The 19,313-nt window shown below is 38.0% G+C and overlaps 1 protein-coding gene across 3 annotated transcripts in view; it reads right to left on the minus strand.

Moving 5' to 3' along the window:
• The window catches only part of ARNTL2 (aryl hydrocarbon receptor nuclear translocator like 2), a 34,150-nt gene extending 15,779 nt beyond the window's left edge, over positions 1–18,371 (minus strand). Inside the window, exons 1-6 of one of the 3 annotated variants that reach the window (XM_010715594.3) lie at positions 18,261–18,368; positions 9,827–9,971; positions 8,626–8,661; positions 4,790–4,828; positions 2,477–2,634; positions 3–82 (exon numbers count right to left, since the gene is read on the minus strand). In XM_010715594.3, the coding sequence (XP_010713896.1) occupies positions 3–82; positions 2,477–2,634; positions 4,790–4,828; positions 8,626–8,661; positions 9,827–9,918 (405 nt within the window). In that variant the 5' untranslated portion in view covers positions 9,919–9,971; positions 18,261–18,368. Of the gene's footprint in view, positions 1–2; positions 83–2,476; positions 2,635–4,789; positions 4,829–8,625; positions 8,662–9,826; positions 9,972–18,260 lie in introns of all 3 variants that reach the window. The other 2 variants (XM_010715589.3, XM_031555231.1) reach the window with 2 other exon arrangements.
• Between the last annotated feature and the right edge of the window lie 942 nt (positions 18,372–19,313).

Genomic DNA, 19,313 nt, shown 5'->3' on the forward strand with positions numbered 1-19,313 from the left:
ACCCTAAGGATTAACTGTCTGAGCTCATCATCCTTTAAAAACGAAGGTTTATACCGGACTTCGGTGTAAGAGCTAGTGGAACCTGGAAAATAGCTTATTTGTAGACATACATAGAATGTCAAAAGATACATTAAAAATTCATTTTTAACAAAATTATATTTATTATTTGGTCTTTATTTTGTAAATTCTCCTTGCAATAAGAACAGATGAATAAAAGTTTAAAAGATATTTTGTTTTTAAAAAGAACCAACCAAACCTCTTAAACATATGTGGATATTGAATTTGGACATACCGCCTTTTACTTAGCACAAAACAAGGAAACTTCTGATTAGATATCTTTTGTATACTGCTAAATAAATGGCATTATGAGATCTGCATTACTCAGAAACACTTCGTATACCTGCTCCAGAATCCTTAACATTTGCTGAATGTGAATAATTCCTATGTTATCAGTTGTCTTCCAACATGAATAAAGCTTCATTAACACTCTAATGTATTCAGCCATCCAAACAAATCACTCCAGGTAGTTAAATTCAAAAGGCACTGTACATTTCACTCACTACATTTACTGTCCTAGCGTCTGTGGCGAATACCCTAAAATCCTCCTTAGCCATTTTAAGTATTTACACAATTTTTCTAGATTTTTTTTTTTTGTGAGCATTTGCTATAATTCCATACATTATCTTATATGATCTTAAAGCATTTGTTTTGAAGATACACATAACAACTGCACTGGATGAAGTAGAGTTTTTATAACCCATTGTTAAAATAATGCTGTTTAAGCTGAAGATTTCTGTTTTCATTGTCAAGATGAAGACGAATGTTTAAACTCCAAGTTGCAAGGATTACCCTGCTAATTTGTGATATTATTTATGCAAAATTCTCAGCTACTTGGAAAAGACAACTTCCAGAAAGTCATAGAACCCGTAGAGTTGGAAGGGACCTTTAGAGGCCATCCAGTCCAACTCCCCTGAAATGAACAGGGACATCCACACTAGATCAGGTTGTTCAGTGTGCCATCCAGCCTGATCTTGAATGTCTCCAAAGACAGCGCATCCACCACCTCTCTGGGCAACCTGCTCCAGTGCCTCACTTTTTCCTTATATCCAACCTGAATCTCCCTTTTAGTCTGAAATGATCCGCTAAAGAGTCTGTGATGACTGAGAATTCCCTCCAACCTAAATTATTCCAAGTCAATTACTGTTAAGATAGTCACATAATTCATTAAGACAAGTGGGATTCTTATTAAATGTTTATCCAAAATCAAATTTTTTGCAAAGCATAGTCTTTGCTTACAGTTGACTAAATTATTCTAAAATACTACTGCCAAAAACCCTGAAATCTTATGTGTAACTTGTATTTGTATATAATGTTTCTTAGGAGAGAAAGAAAACCCTCAAAGCTATTAGTAACAGTAAAAGGAGATGAAAGAATATATCATAAGCTAAACACTGATATCCACACTAAATTGTTCACTGAAATCTGTGAGTGCTTTGTAAGGTGGCTGAGAATACAAGCATTTAATAACACTTTTTTTGCACTCTTTAACATTAAGACTCAAACATAATTGCAGTTATCAACTATTCTTTTAAAGTATGAATTGAAGATGTTCCTTTTGACCACTGACAAATTTTATCTTTTTAATCTTTTTCTTTAGTTTCATGCCTTTTTTTTATTTCATGAAAGTGCATTTGTAAACTACTCTATAAAAAATGTAAGATCACTGAAGCTCTAACCTACGCCTCCTACCAGTGAATCTACTTAGATAAGTAGTTAGTGATTAGGTAAGCATTAGCATAGTTTCCCATTGTTTAGAAGACTTTTTTTTTTCTGAACTCACACTAGACAAAAACTCAGAAATATGAAACATTTCATAAGTTACCTGACCTTCAACTCCATGCCTTTACAGAATTTTGTTGTTTTTTTTTTCTAAAGGTCTTTTTCAGTGATGTGCATTTTAAACTCAACTGACAAACAAGAAATTTCAATACAGAGACAAAAGGCTGATGCAATCCCAAAAACTGCAGTAACAAACAGGGGCGTGAAGAACATTTTCCTCTCACTAGCAGTTCAGCTAGTGATGTCAGTACAGCACCACATGTATTACCGTCGCAGAAAGTATGAAGTGGAGAGATCACAAAACATTTAATTTGAGGGTTAGAAAATAACAGAAGATGGAATTGCTTGACCTCTATGATTTCAGAAAAGAATCAAGGATAACTTGATTGCAAGGTATAGCCTTAGCAAACAGGATATCAAACACTTAAGTGTTGTTCAGTATACCAGAAAGAAAAGCCAAAACGAAACAAAATTCTAGAAACTACAAGCATATCAACTTAAATTAAAACAGACTCAGAACGGAATTCAGCAAACAGTAAACATAACAGATGACCTTAGATGTATTTGCCATCAAAGAAAATACGTTGTATAAGTCCTGACAGAATAAGGACTTTAAGTGTAGTTTCCTAAAACCTACCTTTTAAAGACTTTAAGTGTTGCACTGCCATCCGTAATACTGTAAGCTTGTCTAGTTTTCGTGCCATAGGATTGCACTGAGGTATCATAGCAGACAATTCCTCTATCAAATTATTCATTTTGTCTCTTCTTCGTTTCTCTGTTTGACTGTGAGCCTCTCTAGGAAGAAAAATTATTTTAAGAAAGATGTGGAATACACAATTTTCTCTATAATATTCATCAGTTTCATTTTGGGAATGTGATGTATCACATGAACTATTCCTGCATTTAAATCATACACCACCTGTATTTGTAAGTAAGATGGGATATTCATCCAGTCTTTTTTTTTTTTTAAGTGCTTTAAGCACTTGCTGAAGTATCTCTGAGTTCAATAATCTGAGATAAGCGATGTCTGCTTGCTATTTAATTAGTTTGAAAATGACTCAGATTGAATAGTCACAAACACAAGCATTTATTCATAGCATAGCGCAACAGACAACATCTTTTCCTGCTGTGGAAACAGAAAGAAAAGGCTATACCTCACCTATTTTCACTGGAGGTACATCAGAAGGCTTTCCCTTTTATCCACCTCTGAAGGTGGGCAAGAAAAGGGTTTAGCCTCTGCTTGTGCTCTGTCTCAGACTTTCATCTCTTGGCAAGCCTCAATCCAAGAATTCAAGCACAGAGAAAGAGCTTCTCTTAAAATACATTTTCATCATAATATTCCTTCCAGGGCACACGACAGTACATTTCACAAACATTTATAACTCAGGTCATCTTTTCTTTAATTCTTTCTAGTGAAGTATGTTGGTTTTTCTACCTGACCTTTCTCTCCTCTAACATCCTTCAGCTGGTCAAGGAAGGTTTAATTCATTCTATTCCCAGCCTACCCAAGAAGACAAGCTAGCCACTCAATTAAAATGAGGATTATTTTCCTTTCTCACTGAGACCAGACACGGTGGTAGTAAATCAAACTGATCAAACTGACAACCTGTTTTGGCTAACTGATCTTCAAAACTCTTCTTTTTAGACATACTGTAACAGAAAGCATTATAGATAATAAAGTTAACTAACCCTGGCCCGATGGAAAGAATTAAAAGAATTTTAGAGATCTTGTCTTCTATTATTTTTTTTAATTTTTCTTTGAAAGCACAAAAAAGAAATTCCTCTTCCACGCAAATAACTTAGGATCATTCACAGAACCAATTTGCTTTTCTCTCTAAAGCCTCTTATGAAATTTAGCAGTTGGCACTTGACTTTACCAATTCATACAAATTTTCTTTCATATCAGGTAGGAACAGTCAAGAAACATATTGTGTATGCTCCTTGAACTGTGAACCTCAGAAAAATGAATACAAGCACATGCGGAAACAGAACAAATTTTCACATTTCTAAGATTCAAGAAGAATGTATAGGTGTAGTTATGACTGGATAATTCAGAAAGCCGGCTGTTATACTCCCCAGTTACAAATAGGAAGGCAAAAAAAGCACATCCCCCAATAGGCTTGTGAAAAGAAACACTGGACAGAGATAACCGTTGAGCAAACCTTCAAGATGTGTTCCTATATATATATATTATTTTTTTTTTTAAATTTATGAAACAAAACTTAAAGGAAAAGAAATTAACAGTAGAACAGGAGTGTTATCAAAGCAATATACAAAACAGATTCTTGCATAGTGATCTGGGGTACTCATTAAAGAAAAATGAAATTTTGAGTTTAATAAAAAAATTGTAAATACATTTTGGAACACTTTCATTTCTTCCATTTAATTTAAATTACAACAACACTTCATAATTATTAGTTAGCATATTGTACAAGTAATGCTTCTGCCAAGTGCTTTCTGCAAATTTCAATTTAGATTAAGTAAGATGTGAATTCACAGTACAATGGCAATCCTTGAATAGTTCCATATACAAGCACTCAATCCACAACAAGAATTCTTTGTTTTCCTTTTGCTGAACCCACGTCCGTGTGGGATAATTCTTAAATAACCCCATGTGCAGACAAATCAAAAAGAAACCATTCTTAAAGTCATGCGGACTGAGAGCCAGCTCCTTCATGTGTGACTTGGAAGTATTTCATTTGATTCTCACCTTAACAATTTTAATCTCAGGCTTTTCCTAAATGAGAGATATTCTGCAATATAACTTTGATTAAAATTAGTAGAAAATGAGATTCTTAGGAAGCTCTAAGAATTAATACAAAATCAGGAGAAAAAAAGACAAAGTTTATTGTTAGACATTTGACAGTAACCAAAAATTGCTATGGTGAATCCCTGCTGTTGTCAATCCTAGTATTTACTGGCAAGACATATTTCTCTTGGGAGTTAGTACCTGAAATCTTTTATCTTAAGATGTTCTTCATCTTCATTCCTAGAGAAAACAAGACATAGAATCTTATATTGCATATTTAGTATTAGGCACTTCAAGATGTAGGAAATGCTATAAATTTACTATAATTCCAACAAAACCAAAACCACAAAAATTCCTAATACAAAAATTACCTGCCCTCTACAAATGATGCATACTACAAAATACCAAGGCATAATTTCCAATATTCATATTTATGTGAACATATTATGGGCATATTTAATGATTACAGGTCTATTTCTATCTGAAAGAAAACAAAAAACGTTCAAAGTTTACGCTTGGTTTTATTTTAATTTTTCAACTGTGATTCTCTATTCATCTTCTTATCTCTAAAATTTTACTGCCAAAAGATTAAAAAAGCAACCCTAACCTAGACAGGTCCTAAAATACAATGTAATTGCTCAAGGATTGAAAAGAAGAAGCAAAACTATTAAGCATTTTCCCATACCACAGCAATGGCTGGAAGAAGTCCATGTGAGAAAACTATAAATGAAAGACAATCATAATGCTAGTATCATGATAAATACTTCAGCAGCGGGAAAAAAATAAATGAATCAAGCAAAGACAATGATATTTTTTCTTCTCCAAGACCACTGGAATCTCCACCACCATCTTTAATAATTTCAGAAAATAGCCTATGTCTGCCAACTCAGCATGCGCGATTTAGTACTTGCACAGAGGTTGCTTTCATACTAATATTGGTAACTGTTTTTGTTAAAATAAACTGATATAACAATTTTTTAATGTTTATAGCAGCACTTAAACTTTTTTTTATTTAATTCAGCAGTGGAGACATTTCACACAGTTCCATTTCAGAGATGAGGCCTGCTAGCCTTGGGATCATTTTAGAAGAGGTATATGTTGTACCAGGCGGCTTATAAGAACACAGGTGTATCAGTCAGCAGCTGTTTCTCATGAGAAAACAGAAGTAGGAAGCAGAAAGACAGTTGGTGATTAGAGCTTTAGGAAAGAGTTCAAAAGCTGCTTTCACTTACAACCAAGACTGACCCCAGGAAGAATGAAGCTGCCAGAGCCAAATTAACATGAGACTCAGAGATTTCAGCTTTTCAACTGAGGATTTTACCAGATCCCATGCATCTTCTAGGCAGTCTGATAAACCCAAATGCAGATTTAGACAAGTTAGTAATACCTAACTTTTTTTTCTTTTGTGTTTAAATAAACTTTTACCAGAAATGCGCATATAGTACGAACCCTGATAATTAATACCTTTTTTGCTTCAGTCTTTGCTAGCAAGGCCAACTGTTCCCAGGGTACCCAGACCCCTGAGTTGGAAAACAGTAACAGGGAGCAAGATGAAGTGCCTAAAATCCTCTAGGAATCTGCAGGTGACCTAGTACATCATTTGAACATTTACAACTCCATTGGGCTGGACAGGGTTTATCCACAGATACTGACAGAGCTGGCAGAGGTGCTTACCAAGGTACTTTTAACAATTTACCAGCAGTCGCAGCTAATTGAGGAGGTCCCAGTTCACTGGAGATTAGCAAATGCAACTCCAATCTGCAAGAAGGGCAGGAAAGAGGATCCAGGGAATTAAGGCCTGTCTGTCTGACCACAGTATCAAGGAAGCAGATCACCTTGAACATCACCTCAAAGCATATACGGAAAATCAAGTGATCAGATGCAGCCTGTACAAGTTTTGGAAAGGCAGGCCCTATCTGACTAACCTGATCTCCTTCTAGGACAAGATGACCTGCTGAGCAGATGAGGAAGACTGGATGTTGTTTACCTGGATTTTAGTAAAGCATTTGACAATGCTTCTCAAGGTATTCCCCATGAAAGAAAGTCTGCTAGTAGTCTGGCCAAGTGTACAGTTTGCTGGGTGAAGAGAAGTGGCTGGATGATTGGGTTTAAAGAATCCTAGCAGGCAGCGTTCAATCCAACTGGTGGCCAGTAACCAGTGGTGTTCCCCAGGGCTCAGTACTGGGGCCAGTATGGTTTAACACGAGGAATGGATCAGAGAACTGGAGCTATTTAATCTGGTCTGAAAAAGAGGAGGCTAAGAGAAGACCTCATTGCTCTCTAACAGTACCTGAAGGAACGATGCAATCAGGTGGGTGTCAGTCTCTTTCCCCACATGCAAAGTGATAAGATGCAAGCTGCATCAGGGGAAGTTTTGATTGCCTTTGAGGAAGAATTTCTTCATAGAAAGAGTTCATCATACATTAGAATGGCATGACCAGGGAAGTGGAGTCTCCATTCTTAGAGGTATTTAAGAGATATGGGGATGTGGTACTGCTCTCTACAAATATCCCAAAGGAGTGTGTGGTAAGGTGGGAGTTGGCCTCCTTTTCCAGGTAACAGCTATAGGACAAAAGGGAATGGACTCAAGTTGCACTAGAGGAGGGATATTAGGAAAAAATTCTCCAGAAGAATGGTCAGGTGCTCCAGAAGGTGGTTGAGTCACCGCCCCAGGAGGTATTTGAGAAACATCTAGATGTGATACTAAGGAACGTGGTTTAGTGGGCAACATTGGTGGTAGGTGGATGGTTAGACTAGATGATCTTAGAGGTCTTTTCCAACCTTGGCAAATCTATGGTTCTCAGGAACATGGATTAATGAAGGAACTCAGTAGGTCCAATTGGTGGTTGGACTTGATGTACTTGAAGGTCTCTTCCAACCTCAATGATTCAGCATGCTACCTTGTCTGACCAGAAGGTGTGAAGAGATAAAGGGGATCCAGACCACAGTGCAGCATGGAGCCTCTTGATTACATCTCCTCCTCCCTCAGGACCTTCATTTAGGGAAGGAACTAGAGCAAGTCTGCTGCTCAAGCAATCACAGATAGCCTCTGTCCCAACAGCTGTGCTGTTACTGTTTAAAATAGCTAGATTAAGGCCACCTTGAAAACAGAGTGACAGTCTGCTTCATGACTCAAAGGTAGATACATTTAATTTAGCAAGAACAAGAGTTGTATTATTCAGAAAAAGAATCAAAGAATACCACCTTTTCCTCTATCTTCCCCTTTATTAAACACACATCTGTATTTCTTCTAAAAGAAAAGCAGGGATATTAAACACAAAACAGGATTACCTTCGCATCTTTCCACAATAAGAACAATGGAAAAATCCACAAAGAAATGAATGATATTTAGGAAAAGATTTTAATGCTACCCACTAAGCCACATACCAAACACTGCCTAGAAAGATAAAAGAGAATAGTGAATAGCTACATACAAATATTTATCTAAGTAAGGTAGTGAGGTGCAGAGAAAGAAAACACAGCAAGATAATCATGTAATTAATAACTGTCCCATAATATAAACATACACCAAAGGCTTGTTTTTTTGTTTTGTTTTTAAAGATTGGTACAGCTAATCTTAATTTTAGCTTGTCACTTTGTAATAACATTATTTTAACATTAGATGCAGTAGTTATGTTTTAAAAAGCAGGTTGACGAGGTTGGGGAAAAAATGAAAAAGATGTTTAAATGCATTATTCCTGAAGAGTACGAGACATTCCCTTCACCTCTTCAGTGTTCTCATATGTTATTCTTCTTTCTTTCCTATTCTTATCTTAATTTCAACACAAATAGGTCTGGTAGGCTTATGAGCAAGTCATAACATCTTCTCTGAAAGAAACAATAGAAAACTAATACTGGATGGATCTATCCACCCCACTAATTAGATACACGTTAATTAGCTTCACTTTTTGCTGTACAAACACATGTCCTTAGACAAACATTCCTTAAGGTGAACCACACACTTTAGCTATCCAAACAGAAAACTGTGACATGCTTACAATACTGAAAATAGAAATGGGTTCATTTATAAAAAGTACCTTTTCTGAGGATCCCCATCAACTTCAACTGTATCCCTGTAGAAACAGGTAATGAAGTAAGCAGAATGTACACTTTGAAGCACAAAATTATGACACACTATACCCACTGGAAAAAGTTGTTGCAGAAAAAGTTCAGTGGAAACCCCACTTCACAAGGTATTTTCAGCAGAACATTCGTTTTTAGAAACTATGAATTCTTATAAACTATTACTTTATCAACTGAATATTTCAACTAGATGTGATTTTTTTTTCAGACAGAAGTTTCACTAAATCAGAGATAGACCCAAACTTTAAGGAAACAGCATTGATGAAGCAGCATTTTTATTAAACAGGTAAAATCAACTGGTGTTTCCAAGAAACATTTTTTTTCCCAGAAGTTATTGTCCTTCTGAAGTGTTCAGAGATCTAGAAGACAGACTTGAAGCTGTGAGTTGACAATTACATCAACATCTACAGTATGGCTATGTTCTGTGGATCATGGACTACATACAGAAAAAGATAACTGCTTTAATAATCACAAATGGGTATAAATTTCTTACACACACACACACAAATTTTTTTTAAAGGTGGATTTTCCACACTAGTTTGGAGATGCCTGCCATACAGAAGATCTGCATGCTGGCTTGCGTCCTGACTTCTGGTTGAGAAATATAACTTAGATTATTAAAATTAGTTATTCGAAATTTACAGGAAAATACATATTTGGTTATATCATCTCTGCAATAAAGTACGACCTGCTTAAAAAGACTCAGTTCTACTGCAGAAGAGTACTCATTTTTAGGTCACGGTTTCTTCTGCATATTTGAATGGCTGCCCTGGTCACTGAAGAAGTAGTTCTGATTCTACATTAAAGACTTTAGAAATGAAATTCTAGCACTTCAAGCAATTAGGTAATTTGTTGCAAACAGAACTTGTCTTTACGTGCACAGAAAGAAACAGAGAGGCAGAACTGAAATTTTATGAGACAAATGCCCCAGACATTTCACTTACATCTACATCCACATCAGAATCCCAAACCTACCCCTTGGATAGACGGATTATTTTTTCTAGTTTCAAGTGCTCCAAAGAGTCAAAGAACACATATAGAAGAAAGTAAAATAAATAATTGTAATATATACAGGAAAGAGGATTCAAAAGTTATATCACAGAAATAATAAACATCTCAGATTTTTGTGGGAACAAACAGAATTAATTTGCTTACTGGTTATCAGAATCACTTCCTTTGCGCTTCCTTGGAATCTCAACCATAGAATTGTTGAAAGAAGTGGTAGCAGGCTTAGTTATTGGATTCATGAGGCTGGGGACTCCAGAAGCAGTGCACGAGTTTCCATCTACCGGGAAATTATCTGTGAATGAGAAAAATATATGAGCAGAGTGTACAATAAGAACATCATGCATCCATTCTCGTTTTCATCTGGAAAAAAAAAAACTGCACGGATGCTTTAGTGAACATCTAAGATACTAAGCCCACAGAAGTTGCACAGCAAATACCTACGTACATAAAAAACACAGTCTTCGCACACTCCTATAAAGCTCTCATCAACTCATGCAGCTCACCAAGACAATATAAAATACACTTCTCTTTTTCTTCACTCAGTCCTAGCAGATTATGCTTAAATCTCCCAGCACTTTCAGACCCCTGCTGCAAAGTCACACGATGTAGCCTCAGCTAGCTGATCAAAGTACTAACTCTAGATTCAAATTAAGAAATATATACTGCAAACTATGTTTTTTAAACAAGCTGAACATCCAGAAAAAAAACGTGCCATAGTTCTGACATAAATCTATGATTACTCGTAACATCAGCCACGTAAGTCAAGACAGCCTTGAAAACTTGTCAAGTTCTGCCTCGGAGCTCCCTTTGAACTCTTTCTCTCAAGGTAAACTACTTTGTTTCTGGGTTGGACAAAAAAAAGTCGCAAGCCAAAATAACCCCAGCAACTATCTGGGAAGAAAAATACTCTCAAGGAATTTAACTACTAACCTTTTTTTCCTGTCTCAGTGTAAAACCATCACAAAGAACTACCCAGCTTAAAGAAACAGGACTGACCCTGTTTGAGCAAATATAGGCACTTCCATACACTTCCTGAGCTAGCAGGGAAAGTAACCAAAAGACATACAGAAAGGGTTTTTACAGAAAAGGTTGTGAAGCACTTGAATAGGCTCCCCAGGGAGGTGGTTGAGTCACCATTCCCGGATGGTGTTTAAAACCATTTGGATGTGGTGCTCAGGGACATGATTTAGTGGAGGGTTGTTAGAGTTAGGGTAGTATGGTTAGGTAGTGGTTGGACTCGATGATCTTTAAGGTCTTTTCCAACCTGAGAGATTCTATGATTACGGCATACATCTCGGAACAACAAAGGATTAATTCCACGAAGCAGCAGAGGATGGATTAACAAAGGTCACTTAAGGAAGTGCACATTCCTACTTCAGCTGCAGGCAAAAACCAAGACAGGCTCTTTGAAAACCCAGCAGGAAGAAAAATGGAATATTACTGAGAGCTTTATTTTATCATTATTATATTAATCTTTTGCAACTGTGCTGCCTTTAAAGGACAGATAAAAATCTGTAAAAATAATGACACGCGGTGTATGCTTTTTTCCTGCGTAAGCACATCTTACACCAGAAAAATGAACTTCTAGGTTCTCATTTTCTGTAGGAATATTACTTTGCAGGGTTCAACCAAATAGGCTAATACTTGAACAGCATTGTCTGGTCTGCCACTAATCCTCTTTCTACCAAGTCAGACTACACAGAGTCAGCCCCTGTTTTATTGTAGAAATCTCTTTAACTCGTTAAGCCACAGTGGAAGTTCCAAAGAAAATGGAGGTAAAAATGCAAGGAATAAAGAAACATTTGTCAAGTAAGTAACAGATTCTGGGCATCTGCAACAAAAACACAGTTAGTTCAAATACATGATTTATGCTAATTAAGGTTATTAAAATGATTTTTAAAGAAATTACATCATGTATAAAAGGGCGCAAATGGTAAATGTTTCAAATATCCTTCTCATTCATTATCACTCTATAATAGTCTCATTTAATATTTCTATCACAAATTCTTGCAATTATAAAAACAAATAAAAACTCCAACAATTCTAAAGGAACTTCTTTTTATAAAGAGTAATTTTAGTTCACTTATCAAACATCAGCATACAATATCACTACGGCACGTTTTTGAAACACAACCATACTTTGTACATATTCAGCAAAGAGTACTTACTAAATAGAAATCTAAATGTACCGAAGGCAAGAATGCTTTCAACACAACAGATCCTTTCAGCCTTCAATAAAGCAGGACAGAACAGACCCACTGACCTAAATACTCCTTTGCACACAGATGGCCAGCCTGCTTTCTAAACCACTTCCCTTAAAGAAACAAAATGAATTCAAATGATATATCATTTACAGCCTTTCCAACTACGCGTCATTTTATCACAGTAACTAACATTTTTCCTGGCATTCTGGCAATAAATTCTGAATACTTGCACCTATTTCCTCTGCATTTCCCAATGCCGTCCTTTTCCTTTTTTCTTAACTAAGAAAAATTTAAGTGTTTAATCTCAGCAACAATGACCCACTAAGAACTTGACTATCAAAGTGTTTAGGTGACAGACTGAATCCTTGAGCAACATCACTATGACACCTTAAACCAAGCACCACCTTAAATGCCATCTAACTTTAACTTAAGGAAGATACGAGTCTGTATTGACTTCTGCCATGTAGAGCACGCAGCATATATTCTTTACGTGTATTTGCTGAGAGTCTCAACAAATAAATAGGAAAAAAATCCGAAGTTTTAGAACTATCAAAATTAGTATAGATGTAATTATTCTGAATTCAGTTCTGAATCCAACAGACAAGAGCGAGCATTTTTCGTACCTACTACTCACTGAACAAGCAGCAGACTGAAGCAGTTCATAAAGCAAGGTCAGCTTTGAGAAGTCAGCAAGAGTGCTTTAAAATAACCCCTTGGGGCTTTCTGCAATAGCTCTGACTATGGACTAGGTGATTCCAAGTAGCTCGCCCTCTCCCTGAAGAATAACTTAATCTCTTGCACTCTGCAATGAAAGATTCCTTCATTTCTCTGCCTGTAGCACTTTAGAAGAGATGCAGAAAGCATTCAGAAATCATTTGGGTCAGAAAGAGCATGACCTAAGATGTAGTCCAATAACCAGGAACTGCATCTATGACAGGAGGTTCCCAGCTACATTCCTACCTTTCATTAACAGTAAAATCAAACATCCCTAAGAAAATAGGAAGCAAAACTAAACATTTCCCACTTTCATAGCACCCTTGCTTCAAGAACAATAATATCCAAGTTTATTTTCTCGAGTGACTGAAATAACTAAAATCATTAGCCAGTTTCTAAACTACTAATATAATTCAACTAGAGACATTTTGTTTTTCCAGTCCAAATGCTATTACTTACAGTAGCCTGGTTTGCAAGTCTAACAAAATTCAAACTGAGAAATGACACTATTCACTAATATTACTATTTATTTCACATTTTTATTAAGGCCTTCGTATACAGATAACTAAGCTTTGAAGTTAGGTTAATAGTTCCTTGAAAACATATGTCCATATATGATTCCTGTTTAGTTCTCAAGATGAACCCCACATATATCTATCAACACAAAACTACTGCTAGGGTTGGGATACGAAGTAAGGGTAATCTACATATAACACTATACTCCTGTGTTCAGCAATTGTTCTGTGCAAACCACATGCAATGCATTAAAACTGTATTGCAAAAAATGCATTTAAAGACTCGGGAGATCTTCTATATTTTTCTAATTACTGACAATATTTTCTAAATACATGCCATGTTTCTGAAATTTTCACTAATAACAGGTCTGAGCTTTTCATAGAACCATACTGTGGTTGGAAGGGACCTCAAAGATTATCAAGTTCCTGCCCCTCTGTCATGGGCAGGGTTGCCAACCACTAAATCCAGAACTAGATCATTTTGCCCAGGGCCCCATCCAGCCTGGCCTTGAACACTTCCAGACATGAGACATCCACAACTTCTCTGGGCAGCCAGTTCCAGTGCCTTACCACCCTCCTAGTGAGAAATCTCCCCTCTTTTAGATAGACACATCCCCCCTTGTCCTATCACTATCCACCCATGTGTTGGTTTGTTTTTTTGTTTAATTTCCTTCCTATTTCTAAGCTCCCTTCAAGTCCAGCTCCCTCAGCCTTTCATTTTAGGAGAGGTGCTCCAGTCCCCTGATCATCTTTGTGGCCGCCTGTGGCCCTGTTCCAACTGCTCCATGCCTTTCTTGCGCTGAGGGCCTCAGACTTCCGTAGGGCCCCATAAGCACAGAGTAGAGAGAGACAATCACCTTTATCTCCCTGCTCGCCACATCTCTTTTGTTGCAGCCCAGGATACCTTTTCCACAGGGCTACTCTCAAGGAGTTCTTATCCCAGTCTGTATACATATTTGTGACCAACTAAAGTGTTTCAAGCCTGTAGAAGACCCTCTGGGTGACATCCTTTCCTTCTGCTGTAACAACTGCAACACAGAGCTTGGTGTAATCAGCAGACTTGCAGAGGGTGTGCTCAACCCCATCATCTATGTCACTGATAAAGATGTACCAGTCACAAGACAGATCCCTGAAGGTCACCATTCATCATCAGCCTCCACCTGGACATAGAGCTATTGACAACTACCCTCTACTTGCAATCTTCCTACCAATATTCACCAAGTAGTTCATCCTTCAAATTCATCTCTCTCCAATTTAGAGATGAGGCTGTGGCGTGGGACCATGTCAAAGGCCTTGCACAAGTCCAGGTAGACAGCATCAGTTGCCCTTCCTTTGTCCACCGATGTTGTCTATCAGAAAAGAGTTAAGGCCAAACTCCATCAGCCATAAATAGTGAGATTGATCTGAGCAAATAATCATGTCCACATATGAACTAGCCATTCTAGTTTCTCTTGGAGAGTAAAAGAGAGTGATTCATCTCAACTTAAAATAGATTCCTACAATCAGTTTGATGAAGTACATTTCTAGGGTGATTCATCTCAATCTAAAATAAATTTGCACACTTAGATGAAGTACAGTCCAAGAGTGCCTACCTCCTTCCCTTCAGTAATTACTCAAAGAAGAATGTAACTAGCTGAGATGCCAACGTCTACGCCCCAGATATCTAAAGATAATTAGATGAATCCCACTCAAGGTAGCTATAAAATTATCACACAATTGTTATAATACAACAGCCACAGACTGCCACTGTTTGCCTCACATACAGGTTTAAATTCAAACAGCCTTTCAAAATCATTGCCTTGATGACACGTCACTACTCCATGCCTACTCACCCCCTTCAATGAAAGTTTAGTTTTTGGCTAAACATACGTTTAACTCCTCATAGGTTTTCCTGAAACATTAACAGAGTGATATTAATACACCAATAAAAAAGCCATCAGCTCTCATTTAGACAGTTTTTTTTTTAAAAAGAATGTCTAAATCCATCTACCAGGATATTGCAGCAGAACATATTCATTGATGTTTTCCAACTACCTCAGCAAACAACAAAACAAACAGAAGAACCCAAACAGCTATGGGTGGCGCACTACGCATTCTGAGGATAAACGTACACCACAGACTTTGAGAATTACTCTGCAGCTGCTTAAGTTATCAATGTGGTAACACTAACAGAAATCTTTCTAAGAATAAGAATGCATTTACAATCCAACTTCCCATTTTGAAACACTTCCTGGCAGAAGATGAAAGAAGCTGCTCTGAATCGAAGTTTCTAAGACCACAGATGCATTTTTCCAATCTTTCAAAAAACATTCTATAACAAGCTTTAAATAATCAAACTATTAAAGTGTGTATTTTGCAAACGTATGTTTCCTTGGCATGCACAAAAACCATTTGCAAGAAATTCAGGCTTTGGCAAGTTTAAAGAACTCAAAATTGTGCTGAAAGTGGGTGTAGTTAAGATGACACATAAGTGGTCCTTCCTCTGACTATGTAAATGACTTACTGAAATTGAAATCCATCCACAGGAACTATTAGGCTGTATCTATGTTAGTAAAAGCTGTAGTACAACAGTTTAATAGACAGAAGCAGGTGGTTGCAGCAGAAGTCCTTGTTTCTAGTTTTAAAGTAGTCCAATGAGCTTATGTTAAATTCCATTGTCTGGTTCAGTGAAGCAAAAATCCTTACCATCCACGTGTTCTAAAGCTGTCTGAGAACCAACCCTTGGTTCAATTCCTTAAGTTTGGACTTGGAGAACATTTGGCCTGGAGTAACACTCACCTTCCTACAATAAAGTTCTAGTTCAAATTCTTCTGAAAAGATTTCAACTCATCTATATAAAAAACGCACTACAAGCCAAACCAGCGAGCATGGAACAAGGATGGCTGACCGCATCAAAATAATGCTGCTGCTTTGAATCAGAATGCTAACACACACACAGCCTCTGAGTATTTACTTGATGCAAGGGTCTCAGCCTGAAGCCCTCATGAATGCAATCACACAGAGAAGCAGGGGTATTCTGCCTCCCACCCCCATCATCCCCAATATCTAGGTATATAAACAATCTAATCTAATAATTTGCAAATTAGATGTGGATTTGATGGGTGGACCACCCAGAGGATAAGGAATTGGTTGAAAGGCTGCAAACAAAAGCTGGTGATCTGTTCCGTGTCCAGGTGGAGGCTGGTAATGGGTGGCGTCCTCCAGGGGTCTGTCTTGGGACTGGTGCTCTTTAACATCTTTATCAATGACATCGATGACGGAATCGACGTGCACCCTCAGCAAGTGCTGCTCAGTGGTGCAGTTGACACGGTAGAAGGAAGTCCCCACGGAAGAGGGACTTCCACAGACTTGAAAGGTGAATCTAATGAGGTTCAACACAGCAAAGTGCAAAGTTTTGCACTTGGGCCAGAGGAATCCCAGGCATCCATACAGACTGGAAGGAGCAGTCCTTGAGAGCAGCCCTGTGGAGAAGGACCTGGGGGTCCTGGTGGATGAAAAACTTAACGTGAGCCAGCAGTGTGCCCTTGTGGCTCGGAAGGCAAATGGTATCCTGGACTCCACCAGAAGAGGGGTGGCCAGCAGGGACAGGGAGGTGATTGTTCCCCTCACTCTGCTCTTGTGAGGCCCCAGCTGGAGTACTGTGTCCAGGTCTGGAGCCCCCAGTACAAGAAAGACAGGGAGCTATTGAAGAGGGTCCAGAGGAGGGCCACAAAGATGATCAGAGGGCTGGAGCACCTCCACTACGAAGAGGGAGCTGGGCTTGTTCAGCCTGGAGAAAAGAAGGCTGTGAGGTGACCTCATTGCAGCCTTTCAGTACCTAAAGCGAGCCTACAAACAGGAGGGGAATCAACTCCTTGAAAGGGTAGATAACAGCAGGACAAGGGGAAATGGTTTTAAGTTGAGGGAGGGAAGATTTAGGTTGGATGTCAGGGGGAAGTTCTTTACTATGAGAGTGGTGAGGTGCTGGAACAGGCTGCCTAGAGAGGGTGTGGATGCCCCATCCCTGGAGGTGTTCAAGGCCAGACTGGATGGGGCCCTGGGCAGCCTGATCTAGTATTACATATGGAGATTGGTGGACCTGCATGTGGCAGGGGGGTTGGAGATTCATGATCCTTGAGGTCCCTTCCAACCTGGGCCATTCTGTGATTCTATGATAATCTAGATTTTCTCAACTGGGTTACTACTCAAGATGCACAAGTTTTGTAACACTCGACACACTCAAAACTTTTTATTTGAAGATGTCAGCTGTCTCTGATTACTTAAGCAATTAGGGATATCTACCTGTACCTATACATAAGCACACTCACACAAGACAGCTGATGACTCAATTTCCAAAAGCTTAATTGATTGATTTATTTTACCACAGAATTCTTCTTCTAAAATTATTCTAATGAATTCTTACTGCACATTTTTATTAAAGAATGAGAAAACTATACCAATACCCATATATATACTACTGTATGAGAAAGAAAGTTTATAGGTTCATGCATCACTGGACAGGTCCCCAGGTCTGAATACATGTAAAACAACCAGCCATACTTTCTAAATAAGAGTGAGGGTTGTATTAGATATTTCTGCTTTTAAAGCTTTACAAGAAGTCAATGAAAACCATATTCAGACTATTTAAAGCAAGTTTATCATCTAGACCACAGCCCACCATGTACACACAGTTAAAGCTGGGGCAACCATTTTCATCTGGATCAAACTGTGAAAACAGTAGAAATGTGCTACATAAAACGTATTTTTTTTTTTTCACATTGCATTTTATAAGCACGCACGAAACAGAAGAAAGATGCACACAGCAGTGATAAAACCATCTTAAGCACAATAGTAAATAGAGAATTAACTCTTCTAGGTTAGCTTAAGAACACTGGATTGGTTTTTAATGCCACGAGTTGATTAAAAGAAAAATTTTAATATCCTATATTATAGAAACGTAAACCAAATATTAATATCGACAACTGACAATTTTTTGTATCTATTTTTAATTTCAGAAGAAAATAATCAGGAATCATAACTTACTAATTAAGTAATATTTTCACTTAATAGACCTTAAAACACTAATTATTTGCTCAAATCTATTAGTGTATTAAAAAGCATGACTGTAACTAGCTAATGTAAAGATACCCAAAGTCCTTGGAAGATTACCCTGCTTTCCTCGTCACTTCCAGGCTCAAATCAGGTCACTGACAGAAATTGAGCGTCTCATATATCTCAATTTATTACTGGAGGAGAGGGGGAGGAGAACACTGAAAAACAAACAGAAAAAAGCTAACGCCAGTGTAACTCTCCAATCACATACTGCTAAAGGAATAGAAGACAGCTGTTTTCTTGCAAGTTTTTAATTCAAAGCATTGCAAGTAAAACATTGGCTTCGTAAGTCTGCAGCAGAACTTCCATGGTTTAAACAAGCCCCGGGGAAGGAGTTTACAGAGCACCTCCAGCCACCCACAAGGATATTTTTCTTACAGTGCAGATACGAACTGCCCAGTTTAGAGTTAGTTTTCAGTAATGCCCAGGTGTACTAACAGCAATGTGCACCTCAAGTGAAAAAGCTCCACAGCTAATATCAGCGTGGATCTATTCCATGCTAACGAAGATAATTTTATCTTTAAAACACCGATTAATCAAGACTCCATCTCTTCAAAAGCTGTTAGAAGAACAGCTATAAACATTGATTAACAAAAGAAAACAAGGAGTAGGGATTCCTCCACTCCAATACGTAAAAGCCTACGGTTCACCCACTTTCCCACTTAATGCAAACGTCTTCACCGAGCTTTATTATGATTATTTTCTCCCCTTACGGTACGCACATCATAAAGAATTACACCACTACTTCACCAAGCAAGCACACACAGATAGAAAAATGCCTCTTTTTCGCCTCCCGCCGGACAGCCAGGATCCCCGTAAACGTTAAAACACGCATAACCCAACCCAAAGCACATTAAAACGGCGGCAACTAGACCTCAAGAACCGGCGCTAACTGAGCAGAACTGCAGCGGCGACTTCTGCCTTTCAGAGCAGCGCACTACGCTTCTTTCTCCTGGGCTCAGCCTTCCGCCTAGAGGAAGCGAGGCAGCGAGCAGGAGGAGCACGGACAGCTGCTGCTGCTGCTTTACAGCCGCCCGCGTTACAGCAACTTGCTGGAGCACACAGCGGCCAACATCGCTACGCTTAAAACACTAAAGCACCATTAGCCGC

The sequence above is a fragment of the Meleagris gallopavo genome, chromosome 1 (genome assembly GCF_000146605.3).
Source record: "Meleagris gallopavo isolate NT-WF06-2002-E0010 breed Aviagen turkey brand Nicholas breeding stock chromosome 1, Turkey_5.1, whole genome shotgun sequence".
NCBI classification, from domain to species: Eukaryota; Metazoa; Chordata; class Aves; order Galliformes; family Phasianidae; genus Meleagris; species Meleagris gallopavo.